Source organism: Lepidochelys kempii, chromosome 1, assembly GCF_965140285.1.
Source record: "Lepidochelys kempii isolate rLepKem1 chromosome 1, rLepKem1.hap1, whole genome shotgun sequence".
Classification (NCBI taxonomy): Eukaryota; Metazoa; Chordata; order Testudines; family Cheloniidae; genus Lepidochelys; species Lepidochelys kempii.
The window spans coordinates 331,617,466-331,645,131 of NC_136380.1; the positions used below are offsets into that span (position 1 = coordinate 331,617,466).

The window sequence follows — 27,666 nt, forward strand, 5'->3', positions numbered from 1 at the left end:
AGAACACCCTAGGAAAAGGCTGATACAGTTCTTAGGTTTTTGTAAAGGCTTTTTTTTTTACACAATCTAAATTTTGGGCTAAACTTGATTAGGCAGTGTCCCTTTAGACAGGCATTCATAACACATAAATAGCCCTACTAAATGAAGCCAATGAACAAAGTTGTAAGGACATTTTTTTGTTTCCCCCACTATTCACAGAGGTTTGAAAAGATATTTAAGCTGTTCTCATAAAATAAAGAGGATTTCAAAGATCAACTTCATAGACAGCAAAAAGTAAAAAGCCTTAAATGATCTTCATGCCCAGCATTGTAGAAGGGGATCACTGTTGAATAGTGTTGCTAATGCTAAAATCAATTTGTTAATACTAAAATAAAATTGTTTCATGGCATTATATATAATATTCTTTTTTGCACAATACATATAACATAATGATGGAGTGGGTGTGCTCTGAACTGGAACTTGTTTTTATCAATTGTTATGTCATATTTTTATCTTCATGTTATTTAGCTGTAAAATGATGATAGCTAAGGGTTACATACTTATTTCTATCTGCAGTTGAAGTTGTAACCTTGTTGTCTGAAAGTAATTAGCCATTACACAAGATTTCTAGATTGCATAACTTGGGATGCATCTAGACAGTTATTGCATTGTGTTTGGTAGGAAAGTGGTGAATGCTTTAGAGTTACAAAAGTAGGGAATTATGACAAAAGTTATTACTAACAATTGGCAAATCGAGTTTGCTACTTTCATAAATGCATAGATTTTTAAGGCCAGAAAGTAATTTTAGATCACCTAGTCTGACCTCCTGTATAACGCAGGCCAAAGAATTTCACTAGAACTGGTCAGAAAAGCTTTGATGGAACAATATTCTGTTTGGATATGCAGTTCTCTTGAAAGTGAAATACCAATTGGAATAAAAAGAAGCTCAGACAACGTTACAATGTCCTGTTTCAACAGTTTTGGAAAAACACATTATAGATTATGCTATAATGCAAATAAAAAAAGTCAAACTTGAAACAAGATGATATATATTTTAGAATTTTTCTTCACAATTTTGAAATATTAGGATTTAATTCAGATTGAGAACAAAGCCAAATGTCAAAATTTTGACATCCTTTGCAATATGGACTTTTTGTCCTCTGCAGAGCTCCAAATTAACCCAGTTTCCCCTGTTCTGAGGCCAGTGGCTTGTGTTTGACTAAATCATATCTTCCAGAAAAGCATCCAATCTTGATTTGAAGATATCAAGAGATGGAGAATCCTCTGCTTCCCTTGGTAGTTTGTTCCAGCGGTTAATCACCCTCACTGTTAAAACTTTGTGCCTTATTATTAACTTGAGTTTAGCTCCCAGCCATTGGTTCTTGTTATGCCTTTCTCTGTTAAACTAAAGACTCTTTTAGTAACTTGGTATTTTCTCCCTGTATAGTGTATTTATATGCTATTAGCAAGTAAACTCTCACTCTCCTTTTCGATAAACTAAACAAAGCTCCTTAAATGTCTTTGTTACCAGGGTCCTAGTGGGAAGCCAGTTGTGGTCACTCAGTTAGGGTGAATGGCAAAGAATGGGGCAGCCAAACCCCCAAAAGCTCGTCGATATTCCAATACTTGAATTCACCAAGCCAGCCTAAATCAGCTTCTTTATTACCTTACTGGTTACTCAGAAGTCCGAACAACACAGTTTCCTTAAAGTGATCCAACCTCAGGCCTCCATCCAGGTACCCATGTCAAATATGATGAAAATTTCTGTAAATCTTATTTCATCATATAGAAGAAAAGGTTCTACCAATCCCAAAGGATTGGACACATTACTGCCCAGGTTAATGACTGTTTCAGATCTTACCCAAATATACGCTACAGCCAATTCTTATTAACTAAACTAAAATTTATTTAAAAACAACAGAGAGAGAGTATGGTTGAAAGATCAATATACATACAGACATGAGTTCAGTTCATTGAGGTTCAGATTCATAGCGGAGATGGTGAGCTTTGTAGTTGCAGAGTTCCTTTTTAGAATTCAGTGCATAAGTCATAGGCCAAAGTCCAAATATCATATTCAGGGGTACCAGCATAACTGGGACCTCAGTCCTGTGACTCAAACTTCCCCAATGAAGCGTAAGCAGATCTGAGATGACAGAATCAGGACCCAAGGATCTTTTATATAATTTCATGTCCTCTTTGACAAATTGGGATTTCCACGGGGAACAAAAGGTAATTAGCATGACTTTGAAGAAGGTCCATCACCGATACTTAGCTATACAAATTAACATAAGGCCATTTGCTTGTTCCTCCACCATTCACAGTACATTTCAAAGAGAGATGAATACTGAGATATCCCGTGTTCACATTTCATTTACATGATAGGATGTTCTTTTGACCTCTGAATTATCAGAATATAGCATAGACAGGGACTGTTGATTACATTGTCCACCCTACTCATACATAGGTAAACATACAAAAACACAAATGTCTCCCCACATGTCTTCAGTAGGTTATTTATTTTGTAGGATGTTTAACCCTTTCTAGCCATGTGTCACACTCTTACTGTAAGGTTTTTTTTTCCAACCCACAAATCATTATTGTGGCTCTTCTCTGCACAATCACCAATGTGTAAACATCCTTCTGAAAAGGACACCAGAACTGGACACAGTGCTCTCATATCAGTCTTGCCGATGCCATATACAGAGATAAAATTGCTGCCTTACTCCTGCTTGCTACTCCATAGTTCATACATCTAAGGATTGTATTAGGCCTTTACGCCATTGTGTTGCACTGGGAGCTAATGTACGTCCGCTATGGCCCCTAAAATCCTTTTGATAGTCTCTGCTTTCCAGGATATAGTCCCCCATTTGGTGGGTATGGCAAGCATTCTTTGTTCCTAGATGTTTGATCACATATGTTTACTTAACCCTAAAAGAAAGCAACCACTTTACAATTAATATAGCCTAGATAATTAACGTCATATTAACAGAAACTGTTCAGAATACAAAGTAGCAAAGGCAGCAACTTGCAACATGCAGGAAAGAGCAGCATTGCTCTTACCCTGAGGTCTCAGGTGAATAAAATTTGGCAAGTTCTGTGACAGTGGTGAGCTCTGAAACTAGTATAAATTAGGAACTAACCCACTTTCTTTCTCCTGAGTTCTGCTGTATCTGGCACCAAATGCAGTCATAGGGCCCAATCCTGTGTTGTGTCAATGGGAGCTGAGGGCTCACCACACCTTGTAGAGCCATATTTTTGTACACATACTTGTCAAGATTGGCCAGACCCTAACCTGTGCTAGCACCTGCTAAAAGCCAGGTTCAGGTCCCATTTGAACATTGGGGACCTTCCTGTTTCTAGCACTGAATGGTGATGGTTTAATGCATGTAATCATATATTAAATCTGCCATGGATTGAAGACTGCAGACGGCACTTCCTTCACTGCCTACCAAGGCACTATAATGAGAGGGTTGGAGGTCAGGGAGAGATGAGGGAAACATTTTTCTAGCAGGCAGATTTTCTAAAATGGCAGCTGTATGAAGCTGCTTGGAAGTTTGGAATGTTAAAATTAACCATGGCATGGATGGATTAGTGGGTGAGTGCAGAGGAGCTTCATCACGAAGTAAATATATCACATGGCTCTGCTCTTTACCACCTTATCACAGCATTTGTGGTATCTAATCTCATCCTATTTGATCTGTCCAGGTATTTAGAACACACCCTTCCTGGTGGTATATGAGCACCCGTCATATGGTATCATTCTGCAGGTACAACTCCTGCTGACATCTCCAATGCCCTGGCATGCCTATTCAGAGCACCGCACATGCATTTGCTTAACTTCAAGCTCTTGCTAAATGCCACTGAAGTCAGTGGTCAAATTAAGCATGTGCTTAAATTCTGTCATAAATATGGATGGATGGAAGCATGTGCTTAAGTTCTTCCCTGAATCAGCATCTGGGAGTATTCTTCAAAGGCACAGTAATAGCATATGATTTAATTATTATTATTAATAATATTGTTTATCATATTGTTTCCCCGAGGGGTAACATAAACTGATATCAGGGCCCCATTGTTCTAAGTACTGTACAAACAGTACATAGTAACAGCCATCCCCTGCCCTGAACAGCTTATAGTCTAAATAGACAAGACAGACAATGGTTGTGGGGGACAGGACATAATATAAAAGCAGAATGAACAATGGGATGGTGACATATGTCATGTCAGTTCTATGATTCATAAGGTTTTCAGTAGCAGGAAATTAGAGAAACAGAAAGATGTGTGAAGAGTGGGCAGGGGATAAGAGGGAGAGATGAAAGGAGAACAGGTGCGAGGGAAGAGCCAGAAGGGCAGATTGAAGTGAAGAGACTATGAGAGAAGGAACTGGGGTGAACAACTAATCAGCAGAGCGGAAAGAATGCCCATTGTAAAAGCTGAAGTGTATATACCCCTTTATTTCTAAAGTACTGCCCTGCTCCCCTGTCAGCACATGCACATGCCTAGGGACTTGGGACACTGCACAAACACTTACAAATACATTATGGTTAAGAACATTAGATGGTTTAAAAATGTAAGAACACCAGATAAACTATGACAGGTTTCAGAGTAACAGCCGTGTTAGTCTGTATTCGCAAAAAGAAAAGGAGTACTTATGGCACCTTAGAGACTAACCAATTTATTAGAGCATAAGCTTTCGTGAGCTACAGCTCACTTCCTCAGATGCATATCGTGGAAACTGCAGCAGGCTTTATATATACACAGAGAATATGAAACAATACCTACTCCCACCCCACTGTCCTGCTGGTAATAGCTTATCTAAAGTGATCATCAGGTGGGCCATTTCCAGCAATAAAAAAACTATTTTAACAGTCACACACTGCTTATGAGGCTTTAACACTGCTTTTACTGAGCTCTAAAGGAATCTTCTGTTTGTGGACCTCCTAAGCCTGGCCTGCAGCAAATGCAAATCTGCATTCTTTCAGAGAAGCTGTACTTACACCAGTTGAGGACCTGGCCCACTTGTTTTAGAAGAATCTTTTTTCACTGAAGCTTTTATTCAAGTATATCAATTTCCTGACTCTCTTACTTTTTGCAGGAATCACTGAAATTATAAATTTTTGTAACTCCTAATTCAGCAATTCTGACAATTTCTTGTTTTATGCTGGCATTATTTCACTGACTTCATTAGATTTACTCCTGATTTACACTAGTGTAAGTGAGAGGAGAAATCAAGTCTAAGGGAAAAGGTTCTATGGACACACATCTGCTCTTAGAGATACATGCATGTTTGCCATTTGCCCTGGTTCAAATAGCCTTATTTATACTGCTGTAAATCCAGAGCATGCTGAAGTCAATGCAGCTATATAGGGAGCAAACCTGTCAGTTCAAGCAGAATTAGTGCTAACTCATGTCTTCATTAATTTACCTAAGGGCAGGACAGAGTTTGGTTTATTCAAAGTTTATTTTTAGGTTGTTTTATGCATAGTAAATATTTTCTGCATGAAAAGTAAAGGATTCAGTCAAGATGTAGCTTATCAGGGCATAAACTTACAGCTTGTTGGAGTCACAAAGATATGGTATTATCAACCATGCACAATTTGCTAGAGGCATTATTAAGGACTTTAAAATATCACCTTTCTTTTTCAGTACCTGGTACTGGCCACTGACAGAGGCAGGATTCTAGAGCAGATGCCTCAGTGGTCTGATCCAGTGTGGCTAATTCTTTAGTCCCTCATTGCAGTCTCAACACTATGGTAGGAGTTTTGACTGAATAATGATGGAAGGATTTGGTTGAATGAAATGAAAATAAAAATGAAAAAAAGTTCCCAGTGTTGCACAGCAGTAGGACTGTCAAGATAACTTCATGCAACCAATAGATAAAGTGCCAAGGAGTCTAGAAATAACTTTTCCCCACCCCTCATAGATAGAGGGGGTTAGTTTTATCATGCTAAAACTTCTTCCTATTTGTTTCCTCTTATGTACTTTGGACTTTGAGCTCTTGATAATGATTTTTTCTCTGTCCTGTTGTATTAGCAGTTTCTGTTGGTAAGATCGGTTGATGCATCGGGACCACACAGATATACAAGGACCTGAAGCCTAGAAAAAAGCTGCCAACGCACAAGCTGAAAAAGAAGCAGGATGGGCTGTAGCAGAAACTGTGGGCTACTCACGGGGGCTATCATTGGTGCAGTGCTGGCTGTATTTGGAGGTGCCCTCATACCACTTGGAGATTACCTTGTTAACAGGACAATAAGAAAGGTACAAGTTATAGTCTCCTTTAAATCTCATATGATTTGGGGTATTTTAAGTCTCATAACTTTGGTTGGGAATATTTTTTTCCAGTTTTGAGAAAAATTTGCACAATACTGGAATTAGACCTGAGGTCTTTTCTTGATTGTGAACATGAAATCAGGGTGATCCAAGCTTTTAGAATATTGCACATGCCAAAAATTGCTTTTAGTATTTCGACATAAATTAGTTTGTTTTTCTTCTATTCTCCCTCTATTGCATGTTTAGCATGAGGGGAAAGTGGTAAGAAATAGAATCAGAAATGTAGGGCTGGAATGGACCTTGAGAGGTCATCTAGTCCAGCCCCTGCTTTGAGGCAGGACCAAATATACCTAAACAATCCCTGACAGGTGTTTGTTCAACCTGTTCTTCAAAACCTCCAGTGATGGGGACTCCACAACTTCCCTTGGAAGTCTATTCCAGATCTTAACTATCCATAAAATGAGAAACTTTGCCTAATAGCTAACTGAATCTCCCTAGTTGGAGATTAGGCCAGTTACTCCATGTTCACTGAAGGTAGGACAAGGAGAACAATTGATCACCATCCTCTTTATAACAGCCCTTAACATATCTGAAGACTTTTATCAGGTCCCCCCTTAGTCTTCTTTTCTTAAACTAGCATGGCCAGTTTTTTTAACTTTTCCACATAGGTCAGATTTTCTAAATTTTTTTCCTATTTTTGTTGCTCTTCTCTGGACTGTCTCTAGTTTGCCCACACCTTTCTTCAAGTGTTGCACCCAAAAAATGGACACAGAACAGCAGCTCTGGCCTTACCAGTGTTGAGTAGAGAGGACAATTACCTCCCATGTTTTACATACGACAATACTGTTAGTACACCCAAGAATATTAGACTTTTTCACAACTGTATCACAAATTCAACTGGTGATCTACTATAACCCCCATATCCTTCTCAGTACTGCCTTACCAGTTATTCCCCATTTTGTATTTGTGCATTTGATTTTTTCCTTCCTAAATGTAGTACTTTGCTCTTGTCTTTATTGAATTTCATCTTGATTTCAGACCAGTTCTCCAATTCGTCAAATGTTATATTAAAGCTGAGTTTTCTGATCAAATAATTTACAGTTAAACTGCTCTGTGTATAGCTAACACAGAATCTGGCAACATATATTGTAGGTAGCACTGGTCAGAAAACAGAAATTCCAGTTTGCAAAAAATAGTGAGCTTTCACCGTCTTTCTTTCTGCACCTATCTCTGGCTTCATGAATATTTAGTTACTGTGGAACATCTTGAACAGGAGAAATTGAGAGAGAGACTCTATACTTTGATGGTTAAAGTATTCATACGGAATGTGGGGACCTTGGTTCAAGTTCTTGTGCTCTCCCACATTTGAATCTTCATTGGAAGTGAGTGATATGGTGAGTTGGCATAAATCTGCATAGCTCCACTGACTGTAATAGAATTGCCCCAATCCCACTGCAGTCAATGGGACTTTATCCCAGTGGCTAAGGTTTAGCATGAGCATAAGTCTTTGCAAGAGTGAGGATCTGGCCCAGGCAGTTTTGGAAGCTAGTATTTTTTTACTGTTACTTTATTTCCTGTGTTTTTTAATGCTCAATTGCTTACTATTCTCTGAATCTTTTTTTCACATATGCCCCAATTCGGCGACAATGTAGCCATGCACTTAGCTTTAGCTAGTAGGAGTATTCCCAGTGACGTTCAGTTCTGATCCTGCAATGAAATGCCTTCTGGTTGACCCCTGTGCCTGCAAAGAGCCCCTTCAAAGTCTACAGGAGTCCAACTGTGCCCACCTCATTGCATGATCAGGTCCTTACATACTAGCAGGACAGCGTGCAGAACAAGGGAAGTGGTGCCTAATAGTGCTGGGTGGAGAAACATATTCCATTTTGTGGAGGATTTTGCTATTTTGAAACTTTAGTTTCATTCCAGTTTGGAACAAAAAATAAAAATTTCAAAATTCTCCCTGGAAGGGGATGAAGCTCTAGGGTCCCTGGCTTTGGGATGGTTTACATAGTGGACTGTCCCAGAGCCGCAGGCCCTGGAAGATCAACTTCCCCAGCAGCCCACCAAGCAGCTTCCAAGGAACCAGGTGAGTGAGCTGGCAGGAAGAAAGACACATTTCCATTGGACCCCTGGTTGACTTCCAGAGGAATTTCATCAAAATCAAACCTTCTCCACATTATGTTTTGATTTTGATGAATCAGCAAATTCCAACAAAAAACCTGGAATTTTTACAACTAGTTCTATTACCTAGTTTTGTTCAGATGCAGAGAACAAAAGAAGCCACACAATAGCTAAAAACACTGGTGTATCTCTCTAGGTAATTAACCATATGTATCTATCAACATTTTAGGAGATAGAAATCATGCAACAAACATTTTCACAAACATTTTATAATTGATTGAAACTTGGAGGAACATGTAATTATAAACTATATATCACTGATATAATCTTGAGCTATACTCAGATTTCTGGACATTAAGTATTTACTTTGGATTAGACCAGAACATTCTTTTAATCTCCTTCAGTTTTTTCAACACTTGTGGCAATGATGCATATGTTAAAATTCGTAACTTGTGAATTTTAAATGAGATAATTGTTAGCGTCTTTCTGAATTATTTCTTTGTGATAATTTGTTTCAGATGCTTGAATTTTTCTCTATTCAGCTTCTCTGATTAAGAGAGAGCACCACACTGAATTACAGGGGCTAACTGAAAAATTACTCTATTAAATGCTACTGTAGGGTTCCATTTTCATTATTACTCTACATCTAATATGCACAGTTGAAAATTGAAAAGATACTGCTAGTCCTGCAAACTCATATTAAGCCTGACTCAAGATGTATTCCTTCTTCCTTGTGCATCATCATCACCAGTCAAACCAGTTTTGATGAAAATTTCTTCAGGAAAGTTTCTCAGGTTCAGGACAGAATATTTGGAAAATAGAGGGAATGCAGAATAACTAACAATCTTGTGGTTTAGAGCATTCAGTTGGGATGTGAGAGATCTAGGGTCAAATCCCTACTCTTTATGATTCAGAGTAGGAATGTGACCCTAGGTCTTGTACACCCCAGGCGTACCCACTGCATTATTGTGGGAGTCTTTAGTTATCTCTGCTGTTTTGGGGTATCTGTGTGTGTGTGTGGGGGGGGGTTAAATGAAAAATGTATGTCTCTGCTTAATTCTAGAAATGGAACAAAAACAAATTTTGAAACCAACACTTTTTTCAGAAAATGGAATTGTCACTTTCTGTCCAGCTTTACTGCTGAGAGTGAAAATGCTATTTTTACAACGTTGCTTTTGAGAATAGAATTATAGATCCCTATTTCAAAGTTTTTCACACTGGGCTCAGATCTGGTGGGGGGACACTGGCAGTACCACTGCCTATCCTAGCTCTGTGTTAATCCCTGTGGCATGTAGAGGTTCATGGCAGCTCTGGGAGATGTAATTTGATATACATCCAGGTTCAATTAATTTGTCTTAAACTCTTATTGCTGGGATTAAGGAAGCAATGGTTTAACAAATTAACTTGCCCTTTCAGCTGCTGAGGGTTGAGATCTGACACTTCACAACTACGATGAATAAAACAGTCACAAACTAACTGCTTATTGACATTTATCCGCATTATGCAATCACTAGGAACCTATACAGTTCACTCCAAACAAATCCTATTACAGCAAATAGGACTTTGACATGAATAAAATGGGAAAGTTTTGGCTCCACAAATGAACACCATTAAACAAGCCTTGCCAAGAACAGCTGAATTATGTCTTGCTGGTCTGGCCTGGGGTACACAGATAAAGCCATGAACAGAAGCCTGACTAATGCCAGTGCTTCACGTGTTTCTGCCCTCTGGGCCAAACCCTGCAGCCTTTACTGAAGTCAGTATGAGGTTTGCCTGAGTAGACTGCAGGATTTAACTCCATGCCAGTTCTTCACTTTCACTAAACATATTTATTGCCATTTCAAATGTTTTTGTTTTTACTTCAATACTTTTGAGGATAATAAACCAAACCAGACGCACTTAGTAGTTTGACCTCTAACTCCACCATTATCTCCTAGATAAGGATCTGTGGGCAGGTGCTTATCATAGTCTGCTTTAAAACAAAGTCCACAAGATACGTGGAATCAAAAAGTCACCATTCCTGCAGTTCAGCTTTTTTAACAAAAACATGACAATAGCAAACTTCAGCTTAAACATTCTCCCCAGATTTTGCTGCCTCTAGGGGCCCTAGCCTGCAGAAATGGCAGGCATCCAGGACACTATAATCAGGGTAAATGCAGGATTGTCTTTATTTCCTGTTACATGGACGCTTAGCTCTTTACTATATGCCCCCTGGCCTGTGCCTATACTGCAGCTGGGAGAGCCTCCCAGCCTGGGTAGACAGACTCATGCTAGTTCCATTCAAGCTGGTTCACTAAAAATGGATCTGGTGATGTTGCGGCTTGGGCAGCAGCTCAGGCTCTCGAGCCCACCTGACCCCCTGGTTCTGTGCATGGGTCGCTAGCCCGGGTCTCTGGCAGAGCTGCACTCTCCACACTGCTAGTTTTAGTAGGCTAGCTCGAGTGACATTAGTGCAAGTCTGTCTGCCCATCCTGGGAGGCTCACTCCCAACCACAGTGTAGACCTGCCCCTGGTTGTGTTTCTAAATATAGTGGTTCTAAACCAGAGGTGGGGAACCTCTTTTCTATCAGAGGCCACTGGCCCATGGGAGGACGCAGAGGCTCAGAGCTTCCCTAGGCTCTGGGGTGGGGCCAGAAATGAGGGGTTCAGGGTGTGGGACGGGGCTCCAGGCTGGGACAGGGGATAGGAGTGTGGGAGTGGGCTCAGGGCTGGAGCAGGGGGCTGGGGTGTGGGTGGCGGTGCGGGGCCTGAGAGGGTCTTGGGGTGTGTGATGGGGTTCTGACCTGGGGCAGGGGGTTGGGGTGCGTGTGTGGGGTCTGGGAGGGAATTACGGTGCAGGAGGGGGTTCTGACCTGGGGCAGGGGTTGGGGTGCAGGGTCCGTGCCTTCCCTGGCTCTGCGCATTTCTGGCCAGTAGGAGCTGAGGAGCCGGCGCTAGGGGCAGGGGCAGTGCATGGAGCGTCTCAAATTGCCCCTGCTCCTGGGGGCAGCAGGGACATACCGGTCACTTCCGGGAGCTGTGTGAACCTGACCAGACTTTTAACGGCCTGGCAATCCCAGCTTCCCCCTGCAGCAGCGTGAGCTGGTGCTTGTGGCTCCAGCCCCACGGAGGGTGGAGGGGTAGAAGGCGCCAAGGCTTGGGGCTTCCAGCCTGTGGCATGGACAGCTGCCGCGGGCTGCATGAAATGAAGCAGCGGGCCGTATCCGGCCTGTGGGCTGTAGGTTCCCCACACCTGTTCTAAACATTCACAACTAACATCACATAGCCCCGACTGATTAGCCTACACCCTGGATCCTCTCTTTGTATAGTGCACTCCCATCCAGGGCTGGTGTGGTTTTTTTAGGCAGAGGCCTACTGCGGGCATCTCCACCCAGGCTGCCTGGCTCCAGCCCTTCATTGTCTGGGAGCTGTACTGGTGCTACTGTGGCCAGGAAACTCTCAAAAACAGCAGCCACAGCCAGGACCTTACAGCAACAATGCAGTTGGGGCCCAGTCACCCCCCAGCATAGCTCTCAGAAGATCTGTGCCTTTACGTGCACTCCCACAGACACACCAGCAGCAGCAGCCAAGCAGGAGCTGAGATCCAGTGCCACTCCAAGTCAGCTCCAGTGAAGCTGACAGAGAGGGGCATTTCCCCTTTTAAAGGTACCTGCCGCTGCGTCAGTAGGGCTCTGGTTTAGTTCCCCCAAACATGAGAGCTTGTGTGGTGAACAGAAGTTCCATTTCACGAAGGATTGTGAGACTTGGGAAGCTGGCTCTGTTCCAGTTAGAAATAAAGTGCAAACATTTTGAAATTCTTCACAAAAGAAATTCTGATTTTTTTAAAAAAAAGTTTGGCTCAATCAAAATGTTTTGTGTTTGCTTTTGACTTTTAAAATGTTACATTATAATATAGAATGAAACAAGTCAGTTCAAAACAGAACACAAAAATGTCTCATTTAGAAAATGTCTAAACAAGACTTTTTTGATGTCATTGGATCTTCTTCTCCCTCCCTTGTCCCTTCCTCATCCCTACAGGTTTGGTGAAATGACAGGATTTTGCAAAGCATTTTGATTTCAGCAGAACAGCATTTTATGACAGAAAAAAGGTTCCGTGGAAGTTTTTCTTAGCAGCTCTACTCAGCACCTCAAAAGCTGTTTTAAGGGGATGCTTAGGCCAGCAAAATCTCTAATTCCAGCCTTCTAACCAACGCACCTTAAGCACCTGGGGGTAAAATCACCTGCCTCAGTGAGTTGGTAGAATCCAATGTTCCTTAGCCTTCCAACTCCTGATAATAGGGATAACCCTGATAAAAGGTTGGCATCCTTTAGGTAAATGCTACCAGCCTGCCACAGGCTCATAACAACACAGTACTGAAGTGTTCCACTTACATCTTGCTGTGCAAGACTCACATTGCCAAGGTTAATTTCCTGCATCCAAAGCAATAAACGGATCATTGATAATGATTACGGTACTCAGCAGTTTGACTCTCTGACTATCTATTATCTATCATAGGCCTGATCTCCTCTCTTTTATATTGGTGGGAAGAGATGGCGCCTGATTAACAACAGTGCATTTGGAAGGAGAATTGGGCCCTGCTTACCTGTCCATATCAGTGATACTAACTAAACTCCTGGCTTTGAGCCACACACAGCTCTATACATAATAAGTAGTAATAAGGGTCCTAATCCTGCAGTGTGTAGTCAGGGCCTAACTGATAACAAACCGTCATTGACTCCAATAGAAGTTTTTTCACATGCAGAGACTGAAAAAGGACTGCACGATTTGTCCTGATAAAGCCTGAATAAGGACTTTAATCTACATAAGCCTCATCATCGTCGTCATCACTTAAAAGTAGTAAATAATTAAGGCAAACTACTTTTAGGTAGAAAACATAGCCCTGAGAATTAGTCTTTCCCTGGGAATATATTTTATGTAGTTTTACAGAATTTCGAATGCACATTTTCCGTTGCACAAGGCAGCCGATATACTCATAAAATGGCCAGGTGTGTGACAAAGCTGAGATAGGCCAATGGTAGCTTTGCTACAGCCTGAGGTGCTCACAACGTGGGCATCTTGAGCTGCCCAGAAACCAGCATTTTTTGGCGGCCTGTTCGGAGATATTGCCAAACAGCAACTTCCCTTGTTTTAATTTTTTCATCACCAAATATGTCAATTTGATTATTGTGAGGCTTCAAAATGAAGCCAATCCCTATTACTTTTGATTCTCATAATTCCCTGTATTTTCCTCTGCTAGCTAACCTATGGAAGGTGGAGATAAAAGGGGTAGGTTCAATCTAGGAGTAAGTGAGTGAAGGTCCCATTGGTTTTTCACATTTAGGCCATGGAGAGAATTTAATCCTCTGACAAGTACCTTACAGAAGCATTAAATCTTGCGTTCAACACACTATAATCAATAAATATGATATTAGAAATGGTCAAAAACTTTCCATTGAAATGTATTTTGGGGGGGAAAATGGCTTCTTGAGTAAATGGAAATATTTGCAGAAAAAAATCAGCTTTCATCAAAAAAATTTGGGGTTTTAGTTTTTAAATAAGAATGTTCAAAGTCTGGGTTTTTTTTGATGCAAACCCAAAATATTTTCCAAGAAAATTGTGCACGAAAAGAAAAAATATATATATTTGTATTGAAAGTTTTTGCAAGAAAAAATTATCATTTCCCGACCTCCTCTATATGAAACTATCTGGGCTCTGAGTTACTGCAGAGAATTGTTTACCATGTGTCTGGCTGGTGGGTCTTACCCACATGCTCAGGGTCTAACTGATTACCATATTTGGGGTTGGGAAGGAATTTTCCCGTGGGTCAACTTGGCAGAGGCCCTGGGGTGTTTTTTTTTTCCTTCCTCAGCAGCGTGGGGCATTGGTCATTTGAAGGTTTAAACTATTGTAAATGGTGGATTGTCTGTAACTTGAAGTTTTAAATCATGATTTGGGGATTTCACTAACTCAGCCAGAGGTTATGGGTCTGTTACAGGCGTGGGCGGGTGAGGTTCTGTGGCCTTCAATGTGCAGGAGGTCAGACTAGATGATCATGATGGTCCCTTCTGACCTTAAAGTATATGAATTTATCTCAGTCTGTGGAGTCTCATCCATTTATCATGGATAGCAATCAAGCAAGTTCCTTCACTCACTCCGGGTCTTCGGCGACACTGAAGGACCCGCCGCCAAAGTGACGCCGAAGACCCGGAGCGAGTGAAGGACTCGCTGGAAAGCATATTGTGGGTTGCACTTGATTTCCCAATATCCTAATTTGAGCTGACAAATATGAGAGATAGTAGAAACTACCGAGGCTATAGCCAAAGCCTGGAGTCCTTGTCTGACATTTCATTGTAAAGGCCAGCCAAGAAAACAAGACAATGGAGAATCTGGTGAGCTGGTCTCTGTGATCTGCAAAGTCCCCAGCCATGCCCTCTAGCCCCAGTTCTGAGAGGGTATGAATGTAATGGACAATCCCAGCTTTCATTTAAAAAAAGAAATCTCTAGCTCTTTTCTTGCAAAGGCTCCTTTGAAAATACAAACTGATGTAGACAGTAAACAAAACATTGTAAACAAAAGATTAACGTTTTCTGCTTTGTTAACTCCCCCTTTCCCTCTAGCCACACCGGGATGGATTTTCAGACCTACTGAACATATAGGTGAACATACAGTGTTGCGTTCGCTGAGCTATATCATGGCAAAAACTACAGGTGCTTTATCTCCACTAGGATTTTACAGCAAGAGAGCTAAGGTGCATTCGTTATCCCGTGGTCAAAAACATGCCTTTTTTGGCAGTGATGATATAGCCACAGCCCGCCTTTTATGGGACTAGAACCTCTGCCAGCTTTCTCTTAGCTGGAGGCTGTGGCAAATCCAGTGTGGCCTCTTGGATACAGCCTAATAGCATGAGAAGTAGCTTGGCATTGTGTAGTAAACATGGGGCTGAAAGCAAGGGACTCCTGCATTCTAATCCTAGCTCTGACACAATCTCTCTAGACAAAAATCAGACCGTTTTAACTATACGGTATAATGAGAGTGGTACGACCTCCCTAGTGGATTAGTTATACTGGTACAGGTACCATTATATTGGTATAACTGTGACTACAGCAGGGGTTGTACTAGTTTAATGATCACAGCCCTCTCTGAAATTGTTATACTAGTACAAAAACTGTGCATAGACCAGGCCTTAGTCAAGTCACTTAACCTTTCCGCCATTGTTTACCCTTCTGCAAAGTTGGCAGAGTACCTAGCTCCTGGGGGCCAGGGAGGGCTAGTGTGACCATTCAGCACTAAATGCTTGTAAACCATTGCTCTATCTGTTCTACAAACGAAAAGAATGGCAGGTATATATGGGGTCAGCACTGAATCCCCACAGGTGGATCACCTCCAGTCCTAGAGGACGATGAATACAGGCAACAGCTCGATTCTGAGCAGAGGGAGTTGTACGGCGCTTACATGAACTCCTTTCTCCTGGTCATACGGAGAACTCTCTGTGAACATCATAACCAGGATTCCCCACTTTCTCCCCTGCCCAAGAATATGAAGACAATTATTAACCTTAAGGTCCTCCCTTGGGAACTGGTGTTCTACTGAAATCTCAGGGCCCTCAGCTGCCTATGCGCTGGCCTGCCTCTCCTGCAAATGGCCTCATAATGGAAGGTCGATCTTTCCCTGGGATTAATATATTGCTGTGCCAGCATCCCTGGCCTTCTGGGGCTTGCACAATATTAAAGGCTCCGTTTTCTTTTATTTTGGGGTTTGTTTGTTTTTTCACTGTCTCAGACTCTCCGTGCAAGAGCACAATCTGAAAAGTTAGATCTGTTGCTGCTGCGTTTCTGTTCCCTCTCACACAAATATCTGTGCACATAAATTACTGCAGAGCTTCAAACAGCAGGCCCAGGCTTTTAAACTATCACCAGTGTATTTAGGAATCAGAGTATCAGAGTACAAACCGGCTGTATTTACACAAAGCAGTTATTTTAAGCAACTTCTTTATGTAGCACTCTCTAAGGCAAATTCTAAATGAAGTGGTTCCTAATGGCTGCCACTCTTTCTTTACGCAGTTCTGGTTTGTGCTGGGCAAGCTCAAAATGGAAAAAATTGTGATGCAAAGAAAATCTGGAGAAGTTTAACCCAAAAGCCCCTTCTTTCTTTTACAACACTCTGAACTGATGCCAGCATTTTAGTTTCTACAGCTACTGGGGGTGCTGCAAATTTACTAATTAACATTGCAGGAAAATAATCCATTTGGGGTTGACCCAAAATAATTTTGTTGTTACTTATTTTTTGGTTCAGTGACCAAGCTGAAAATTCAGTCAGCTCTTTGCTAAGTAGTTTTGTCTTTGCTATATGCAAAATAATTTACTGAATATCTAGAGCTTGATTCCTTCACTGAACAATAGGCACAGGTAAAGATATTCTTAAACAATATGCTAAGGATAGTTTGGTCATATTTTAAACTTTCTTGTCCAGAATACTCAATGGATGTGGTACTGGAACCTAAACCAACTCCCATTAAAGTCAATGGTAAGGTTCCCATTGACTTCACTGGGAGTTCTATCAGGTTCTTGATGATTTACATCAGTGACCAGATTATATCCTCATGTACATCTGACTCCATAGTCTGGCCAGACCACTGTTTTTAAAGATTTATCAGAAATGGTTGCCACAAGCCTCATATGAATGATGAAATGGCTTTTGCCACTCGTTTGCAGATACTTTACTATCACATGTTGCTAGATTCTGGGTTTTTTTTCCATCTGTTTAACAAAAGGCTAATCTGCCTATTTTAGGCTATGTCTACACTGCAATTAAAATCCCATGGCTGGCCTGTGTCAGCTGACTCACGCTTGCAGGGCTTGGGCTAAGGGGCTGCTTATTTGCAGAGTAGACATTCATGTATGGGCTGAAGCCAGGGCTCTGGGACACTGTGCAGGGGGCTGTCCCAGAGCTTGGGCTCCAATCCAAGCCCGCACATCCAGTGGTGAGCTGGAGCTGGTTCACACTGGTTCGCGCGAACCGGTTGTTAAATTTTGAAGCTGGTTTAGAACCGGTTGTTAAAGCGGTGGGCAAACTCTGGCCCACGGGCCCCATCCAGCCCACAGGACTGTCCTGTCCGGCCCACCTGAGCTGTCGGCTGAGGAGGCTCCCCTGAGAGTCCCTTTTTAATTTTTACTCACCCAGCGTCGCTCTGGGTCTTCGGTGACACTTCGGCAGCGGGTCCTTCCCTGGCTCCGGGTTTTCGGCGGCACTTTGGCGGCGGGTCCTTCAGTGTTGCCGAAGACCCGGAACGAGTGAAGGAACTGGTTCTTCAGCTTTTGGCAGCTCATCACTGCTCACATCTACATTGCAATTAAACAGCCCCTTAGCCTGAGTCCATTAGCCCGAGTCAGCTTACACGGGCTGGCCATAGGTATTTAATTGCAGTGTAGACATACCCTTAGGTACTCATCATTATTATATTTGAGTGCCTCATTATCTTATGTTTAACTTCACAATGCTTCTGTGACTTAGTACTATTCTCCCCATTTTACAGCTGGGGACCAGAAACACAGAGAGTGGTAAGTGACTTACCCAAGATCATAAGGAAGTCTGAGGCAGAATAGGGAAAGTGGGGTTCAATACCTGTGTCCTAGGCTACTGCCCTAACATCATTCCTTTCTATCCTGGAATGCTGAGAGCAACGATTTTGCTGTGGTTAATTTTAGTTTCACTTTGTGCTTACAGGAAGATGTCATTGAAAATGGTACAATAGCTTTCGAAAACTGGGTTGTGCCAGGGAGTCCTGTTTACAGGCAGTTTTGGTTCTATGATGTGCAAAATCCTCTGGAAGTGATGAACAATGGATCACGGCCAATACTCAAACAAATTGGACCTTACACATACAGGTAGGCAAATGCTTTCAAAATATGCTATATGTCATATTAGGAGTATTGTAAAAGTTACTGAAAGTTCTTCTGAATGAGACACTGCTCATGAGAAAGAGCTACAGACATAACAGGTATGCCTTAAAATCTGCATACACCCATTGCACACACAACCACATTACATTCATGTGCACAAATTGGGTAAAGGCACATATAAATAAGAGGTGAAATGCAAATTAATATGATTTTCATGTGGGAAAGCTTGCTTGGTGCCCTGATTTAGCCTGGGATTAGGCATGCTGGATCAAGGCCTGAAAGCATTTGGGGATTTATAAGCATAACAGGGGCACCCACACTTTGTGGATATACCTGTTGTAGTATGACTAACACCAAGCATATCCAGAATAAGGACCACTAAAATCATGAGGTTGGCTTAAAAACCATAAGAAATTTAAAAAATAATTAATGTTGCATTCTTTTGATTTGTCTCCTGGTTTGTGAATCTTTAGGGGTCCCATTTCCATGCTTTTCTCTGCAACCGTCAGTGCTAGAAGCTTTCTTTTGAAAAAAAAAAAAAAAAGACCACTGGGATTCTCACATCTTCATCTAACTCCGGGATATAATGCTTTAAGAAAAGCATCAGTTATGGTGAGATTCACAATAAAATTGAGAAAGTTGGCAATGCTGTTGCATCTGTAGCTAAAATGTTGGCCCTGAAGCTTCACAAGTACTGTTAATGTAGTCTGCAAAACTTAAACCACCAAAATATTCCTTTTCCCAAGTTTGTTTACCAAGGCCCAGATTCAGCAGCTCATCCCTATTCAGCAAAGCATGTAAGTAAATAATTAACTTTAGTAGGGTGACCAGATGTCCTGATTTTATAGGGACAGTCCCGATTTTGGGGACTTTTTCTTATATAGGCACCTATTACCCCCCACCCCCGTCTCGATTTTTCACACTTGCCCTCTGGTCACCCTAAACTTTAGTCACATCGTTATGTCCAATTCACTACAGGCGACAGGCCTCTTCCACCTCAGTGTCTTCTGGGGACACACTCTCTCTCCCTCCAACATAATGGCTGAGGAAAACAAATTATAATAGCTTCTACTGACCTCCCTGAACACATGAGAGAGGTTTATCCAATCAGAGAACCTGAACAACGTATGATATGATGAATTCCAACTAATTCAGATCAAAACTTGAAGAGCTGCATAATAATATTTGTTGTCATCCAAATAGTGTGTGTGTGGCGGGGGACTATCTACTCATGCATTGAAGAAATTACTGAAGAGGCAAAAATGGTATTCACAGGAGCCATAGTATTTTCACAGATACTCCTGGAATTCTAAGGCTGTATATACAGTGCAACTGGGGTGTCGCGCAGACACGTGTAGGTATACCCAAGCTAGCTTAAATCTAGCTAGCACAGATGCCAATAGCAGTGAAACTAGGACAGCATGGGCTTCAGTGAGAGGTGTATAAGCCCACCTGGGACCATGGGTGCTTACTCAGGCTTCTAGTCCACAACGAAGCCAGTGCTGACATGTCTTCCCTACTACTGGTACCCAAGCTACCAAGATTAAAGACAGCATTGGTATATCTATACATGCTGCTATCACACCTCTGGCTGTGGTGCAGGTGTTCCCCAAAAGGAACATCTTTACAATCTTTTCACTGTCACGGTTACAGCAGGTTGGAAAATGGCGCAAATTTTCTTTGAGGAAGTTTTGAAATTCCTCAGGAAAACTTTTCAGCAACGTTTCAAACAAGAGAAACCAGCTCTCGTCATGTCCAGTGAGCCCTATGGCTCTAAAATCAACGTTAAACTATGCTTGGGTTTTGTTTTTGTTTTTTGTATTTTAAGGATGCGATATTTACCCAAAGAAAATATCACTCAACATCCTGACTACACCGTGTCCTATATGCTGCCAAATGTTGCTCGCTTCGAGCCTGATATGTCAGTTGGGCCAGAAAACGACACCTTTACATGCATCAATCTCGCTGTTGTTGTAAGTAAAGAAAGGAAACAATAATATCCCAGCTTGGGTATTGAAGGATTAAGGGCAAAAGGAGAGAAGTTATAGCTAATAACAAAACTGCAGGGTGGGCTCCATTGTCCTAAAACACAGGGGGCTCGATTCTTTGCACCACTCTGGCAGTGTAAAAGCAGCTTGATAGTGGGCATGTATTCCATGTAATTTAAGGCTCCTTTACACTCTTGATGTACCGTGCTCTTAGTGTCAATGCAAGTCAGGCCTAGGGACTGATTAGTGTCAACAAAACACAAAGCCAGCAGCAAAACCTTTCAGGCGGGATTTATTCACAAAGGGTAAGAGGAGTTTATTGACCAGTTTTAATGTGAAATTAAACTGATTATCTTGGAGACTGGCGTTCTTGCTCTATCCAAGATACAGTGCAAGCAGTGCATTGCGGGTGTTACACAGTGTTCTGGCGGTCTCCTCAACCCTGCTCTGGAGGGAGAGGCTGGAACATATCCCATGCTCATTCGATACTTGGCCTCCCTACTACAATTAGTGCCAATGTGGTAATGTCCCCTGAGCCATCCAGTCCTGTTGAGATCACAGTCCTTTTAAGAAAAAGCATATTGCTCAAGAAGCCTGGGACCTGATCTGTAAAGTGGTAATCTACTTGATTTTGTCTGCCTGAATTATTTGTGTATTTTCGTATCATTAGAACATTCAGCTTTGACTAAAGCTATAAATGCATGTTCGTATTGGCTCTTGATTTTGTTGCTGAATTATCTTGAGTTAAGACAAATACTTTGCATTATTATCTTGTCTCCAGATTTTAAGCAGAACTGCTTTAAAACTGATGCTATGAAATGGCCCCTTATTAAAACAACTACCATTTATTAATTATTATTATTATTACAAACACTAGTACACTTGATGCTGTGCAATTCAGAGAGGAAGAATCAGGAGCCAAATGATAGTCCTGTAGCTAAGGCACTGGACTGGCACTGTCAAGATGTGGGTTTAATTTCCAACTTTTCTACAGACTGTCTATGTGACCTGCACTTGATTTCTCTGTGCTTCAGTTCCCCATCTGTGCAATGAGATAACAACACTCTGTTTCCCCCACCCTTTGTCTGTCTTACCTATGTAAGCTACTAGGGACTCTCTGGCTATGTCTTTATACAGCACTTTAAAAAAGAGGCCTTCATGCTGTTTGGTACCTTGAGGAGCTCCTGTAATTATAATGCTAGTAACAGCATGATTACATTCTGCATTTGAAAATGTTTGAATTTCAATGTTTATTGACCAAAATGAGACAATATTTGGGTGTGTATGACAAATCTGTGGGTTTTTTAAAACCAGCTCTAATTCCAAATTAAATAAACATAACTCCTTTCAATTGAGAGCATCCAGGTGCTTTAGCAATGTTAATCAAGGCTAATATTTTTGAACCTGTATGCACAAAGTTAAGCACCTAAATTCATATCAAGGCCCTAATTCCACAAAGCATAGCTAACTTGGAAGCTCTACCCAGTCCCGAACCCCCTGTGCACCCGTCCCACCTGCTTTCTTGCAGTGTGGGAGCAGTGATCCGAACATCTTGCTCTTATGCCTCATGTCTTAACTTGAGCTCTGGACAGGCTGTGCAGAGGGCTAGGGAAATGTCTCCTTATATTGCCTTACTCCACTTTACAGCCTCATTAGTCCCAGTCCAAATCTGTCCCCCACTACACATATATAAATAATGATAATGAATACATCTTCTTTGGCACTGAATGTGTCTGCCAGATTATACTAACTGTTGTTGTTATTATTATTGCAGGCCGCACCTGCCCTGTATCAAAACTCTTTTGTACAGATATTGCTAAATACATGGATCAAGTCATCTAAATCGTTCATGCTACAAACCAGAAGTGTGAAAGAAATTCTTTGGGGCTATGAAGACCCATTCTTAAAGAAAGTGATATTTCCTGTGGAGCGAACAATTGGTGTCTTCTACCCTGTAAGTAAATCTGTAAGGAGAAACACCTTTAGTGAATGTCCTGTGGAAAGAGACTTGGACAACCTGACAGTGGCAGTTTAGGGAGATAGCATCTAAGGGTAAGTTTGCACTGCCTTTTAAAACCTGCGGCTGTGAGTTTCAGAGACTGGGTCCATAAAATCTAAGCTTGTGGGGGCTTGTGCTAGGGCGCTAAAATGTGTAGACATTTAGGCTTGACCCGGAGCTCAGGTTCTGACACCCAGGAAGGGGCCTGGGTTTCAGAGCCCAAGCTGCAGCCAGAGTGTCACTGTCTACGCCGTTGTTTTCATCACCGTGGTGCAATTCCAATTCAGTAGGCCCTTCCTCTGAGATACGCTGCCCGGGGTTTGAAAACGCAGTGTAGACATACCTTAATATGTCCCACTATTCACAGATATCAACATTCTCTCGTGGGAAGCAAAAAGAGGAAAGAGATGGCCATAATCAGTGGAAGTGACTGGAGAGCATCAACACCATTCCATATGATCCTGATCCTGCAGAAATACCCCCACATGTGGACCCTGCTTCTTTACAGAGTCCCACTGGAGTCACAGGGACTCTGTGCAAGCGTCCATGTGTGTGTGGACTCTGTTTCAGGAATGGAATCTCTGATGACGATGGTTTGGAAGTGGGGGCAGAGAGCTTCTCAGTGGCATTCTTGTACCTGATAAAATCAGCAGAATGTGCTCTCTTCTGTTTTGTTACACCATGGCACAGTCATGGGAGGGAGGGGAGGGACAGCGAGGCAGAGTGGCATAAGTCTAAGCCATCCAAACATTTAAAGGATAAGTGTGTAGGTGGCTAGAGTTGGAGAAAATGTCCTGTCGCTAGAAAACCTTTGGGAATTACTATGTATTTGTCTGCTTCTCTACTATGAGGCAGCAGAGAGAAAGATAGATACCCAGCAAGCATGTCAGCAGACAGCAAAATTTGTACTAGCCAGATGGGCTGGCACTCACAGATATGGGAAGAGATCCACCTTCCTAGTCTTTCCTCTAGCACTTAGTTGGTTGGAATCTTTCCCAGCTGCTTAGATAATAAGAAATACCGTCTCTCCACACTAGTGCACCTATGCACTGGGGCCAGGATCTGACCTTTTAGGCCCCGATTCAAGTGCTTAAACTGAGGCTAGTTAAGTCCCCATGGAATTATTCATGTATATCAAGTTTAGCACATGCTTAAGTGTTTTGCTGAATCAGGTTCTTAGTTTCTGTTTGCTATTAGCATTAACAAATCGGTGATTCCAAACATGAAAATCTCCATCCCAACCATAACTCCAAAATGTATGAGGACAAAACCCCACACCTGATGTTTGCACAGAGAAGAAAGCATAAAGTCCGTAGAGGTTAAGAACATAAAGGAAGATTATACATATATGATCTCACTAAAAGTCCTGAGAGCGGTAAAACTAAACTGTTGTTCTCTGTTCTTGTGTCTTTTGCAGTATAATGGCACATCTGATGGACAGTACAGAGTCTTTAATGGGAAAGATGACATAAGCAAAACTGCAATAATTCAATCCTATAAAAACAAAAGGTACCATAAGTACTGTTTATAAGAGAAATGTGCATATTCTTTATGCGTGACTCTATACAAGACATTACAGGCTTGATTCAGAGCCCATTGTACTCAATGGAAAGACTCTCATTTACTTCAGTGAATGCTGGATAAGGTCTAGGGTCAGCAAAACCATATTCTCTCTTTTAGTCCACCATGGCTTCGTTATGGCCTTGAATTTCAGGGAGTTATGGATCGTGTAATCTAATGAGTTGCTGCTGTTTTCGCTTGCAAGTGATTGGATCCCATTAATCCCTTCCCTATTCCATTGGTTTCACAGGATATGATTGAATACAGTTTGGCCAAATAAAAATACCAAAAGAAATTGGCACTGCTTTCTATTCTTGCACCTTCTTCAAAGCATTGAACAAGTAACTACTTCATTGTGGAGCCAATAAAGTTAGAAAGTCATAGCAACACTAGACAGTGATCATCATCCATTACAATGTAAAACAAACCCGGTAAAGGAAATTGGGGGGCGGGAGGGGGCAGATTAATCTGCTGATCCTTGTGAATTGCCTGCTCTGGAGAAGTCAATTGTAACTTCTTAGGGGGCTTATTCCTTCACCCACTTAGAATCATAGAATATCAGGGTTGGAAGCAACCTCAGGAGGTCATCTAGTCCAACCCCCTGCTCAAAGCAGGACCAATCCCCAACTAAATCATCCCAGTCAGGGCTTTGTCAAGCCTGACCTTAAAAACTTCAAGGGAAGGAGATTCCACCACCTCCCTAGGTAACACATTCCAGTGCTTCACCAGCCTCCTAGTGAAAAAGTTTTTCCTAATATCCAACCTAAACCTCCCCCAGTGCAACTTGAGACCATTACTATAATGGATCTCTCTGTCCTCCACATTTGTACTCTCCAATCCTTAAAAGGAGATAGGAGTTAGGAGAAAGAATTTCAGACTAACTGCACAACTTCCAATGCTATCTGCCTTCAGACACTGTTCTTTGCCTACTATTCAAATATGCCTTTTGGAATATAACTTACTTACCTGGTCCTTCTCGTATGAACAGAGAGCAACAATACCCGAAGTCCAAAGGTGCGAACAATTCAATGTTTATTGGGGTGAACTTCCAGCAAGCATGATTCCAGTTTCCTTCCTTAGTGTCCCCCTTCCCAGCTCTGACACCACAGAGCCTTACACCTGTGTCCCTGTTCCCATTCCTGCCCTTAGCAAAACATGATTCCAGTTTCCTTACCCCCATTCCCTGTTCCCATTTCCCCCTTTAGCAAAACATGATTCCAATTTCCCCACCCCTCATTCCCTGTTCCCATTTTCCCCACACACACCCACCCACTCACTTGCTGATTGACTGCAGACTATATAGTAAAACTTGAGTTCTGCTTAGCTATACCTTAACCAATCATTTTCCTGAAATTTAACTAACCAATCCTAACATATTGTAACATGATTATGTAACCAATTATATCCCACCACCTTAATTAGTTTACACCCAGCAAAATTAATTATACAGCAGACAGAAACAATCACAGAAAGAGACAGAGATTATACAGACAAACAATAGCAAAGTGGGAACTATAATGACAAAACAATACAGAAGTGAGGATTTCACATCCCAGCTATTGATGTGAGTTCTTGCCAGACAGGATGCTATCAAACTAAGTTTCCTTTTACATTTTCTAGGCAGTTCCCTTTCTCTGGAGTTGATAGGCACTATCAGGACAGGACTGTGTTCCTAACAGCCCAATAGCACCTTATTTCAATGTGACTAGTTTGGAACGTGAGGATGTAACCGTTCACTTCCCAGATTATGGCTGCCTCTGTTGCTTAGCCAAAGGCCTTAGCCTAAGAACAGGGCCTCAGACTGTCACAGTAAAAGAAGGCCCTTACACTGGCAGACAGTGATTTTGATTCTTTCTTTTATACCTCTATAACTAGCCAAGTGATAAGAATACACCTAAATTCTTAGAGTATAGGCCTTTATAGATAGACCTGAATATCTATATCCTAACATAACTATTGTGAATTCTGTCCATGTCCGTACATCTAAATACTGCTCTAATGCACTGTCACAGGAGACATTTCTGAGAAGATATGGGGATTTTGTGTCTAACAGCAATCTTTATTATTCCTTTTTCCCCAAAATAATATGATCCGTCAGGCCTTCTCACAGGGAGTTACAAGAAGAACAACTAGTGGAAGGATTGTTTGGGTTGTATGGAAATTTAGAGATTTTCCGTTCCATTTGTTTTCTTAGATGTTGTTTATATTTTTTCATCTAGAAAATTTGTTTTTGGTAGTGAATACTCATGAAGCACGTGTTTAAGTCCATATAGTCCATCTCACCTGAACTCTGTTTAAGACAAGTCTCTATACACTACCAAATATCCTACCAGAGTTAGGAAACAGGTGGATTCAATAGCATGTAAATAAAAATACTATTGAAACGTTTGTACCTACACTTCAAAGACTTCCATTTCAGTAAACTGGGATTCTTATTTCCATAAGTGGCCACTGAGCCTTTTGTGCTTTTCTTCTTAACCAGGAAATCTCATCAGATTTCTTCGTTATGTTTCCCTATTTGCAAAGATCAAAATGTGCATTTTTCAGCTTAGATTACATTTATTTCAGATGAAAGGAAACAGCATGCAAAGGAAGAACAAATTCAGAGCCCTTTTCTCCTTACACTTACATCATGAATAGTTACAGTAAAGTCAGTGGAGCTATAATGGTGTAACTGAGGTAAGGAATGGTGTCCCTAGCCTCTGTTTGTCAGAGGGTGGAGATGGATGGCAGGAGAGAGATCACTTGATTATTACCTGTTATGTTCACTCCCTCTGGGGCACCTGGCATTGGCCACGGTCGGTAGACAGAATACTGGGCTGCATGGACCTTTGGTCTGACCCAGTATGGCCATTCTTATGTTCTTCTTATGAGGAGATTCAGGCCAAAAACCTCGATGAGAAAAGCAAGTGAAGTGGTTAACTCTGTAACATTCTGCATCTGAACTGAAAACCAAAACAACAGCTCCCTGCATCAAGGAGGGGACTTCTCTCTTTTGAAAGCATCCCTGTTCAGTTACATAGGCCGTACTTCAGCAGTGAATGATTGCAACTACATAGCAGGGCCTATGTAGCTAATTGGGTTGAAATAGGTTACATTAAAAAATACATGGTATGTGGTATGACCAGAAACTGTTTTTGTTTTTCGTTAAAGCACTCTTTCCATCTGGGCTGACCAGTGTGACATGGTCAATGGAACAGGTGAGTCTATCTCTCTCTCTGTTCATAAGAGAATTCCCATCTTAGTGAAAGCACTATGGGCCGCAGAAAGTATTTTCCCTTTTAATTGTGTGCACAGTGTAATGCAGCAGAGTTTTCTTTTTGTGTAATATATGAATACAATCTGAGTCCCAAAATGCTACAAAGAGTTAAGTAATGCACTCACGGAAAACTACACTAGAGAAAGTATTATACTACAGATGCTGCAATCTGGTGAGGCTGGGCTTGTGGAAGCCATAGAGAAGGCTCTTGCAATAGTAAACGTGTTATAGACATGGTCAGTAGCGGCAAAGGGGGGGTCTGAGCAAAGAGTGGTGACAGATGATACAGCGTTACATTGGAGGATATGTGCAATATTCCTCTCTTTGACGCACTTAGATGAGGGAAGTTCAGATGAAGCCACAAATTCATTTGGTCAAAACAAGTAGCAAGGGTAGACATGGAGGTGTCAAAATGTATGTACAGTTGTGTTATCGTTGTCATTGTAAAGGCAATAGCTAAGGTTAAAGATAGACCAAGATGACCAAAAGGGGGAAGGTAGATAGGAAGGAGCAGAGGGCCAAGAAATTAATCCAGTGGGACTCCACACTAGGAATAGCACAAGGGGACACAACAAACTTTGAACAGTTTATCTTGCATGTTGTGTGCACCTGCA

General features: G+C 41.6%; 1 protein-coding gene across 5 annotated transcripts in view; it reads left to right on the top strand.

The window, feature by feature from the left end:
• Positions 1 to 27,666, top strand: part of CD36 (CD36 molecule (CD36 blood group)) — a 72,882-nt gene that overhangs the window by 31,259 nt on the left and 13,957 nt on the right. For 3 of the 5 annotated variants that reach the window (XM_073328625.2, XM_073328623.2, XM_073328620.2), the window contains exons 2-7: positions 6,010 to 6,234; positions 18,071 to 18,231; positions 20,075 to 20,219; positions 22,009 to 22,188; positions 23,651 to 23,742; positions 26,947 to 26,993. In XM_073328625.2, coding sequence (XP_073184726.1) covers positions 6,115 to 6,234; positions 18,071 to 18,231; positions 20,075 to 20,219; positions 22,009 to 22,188; positions 23,651 to 23,742; positions 26,947 to 26,993 — 745 coding nt within the window. In that variant the 5' untranslated portion in view covers positions 6,010 to 6,114. The remainder of the gene's footprint in view (positions 1 to 6,009; positions 6,235 to 18,070; positions 18,232 to 20,074; positions 20,220 to 22,008; positions 22,189 to 23,650; positions 23,743 to 26,946; positions 26,994 to 27,666) is intronic. The other 2 variants (XM_073328624.2, XM_073328622.2) reach the window with 1 other exon arrangement.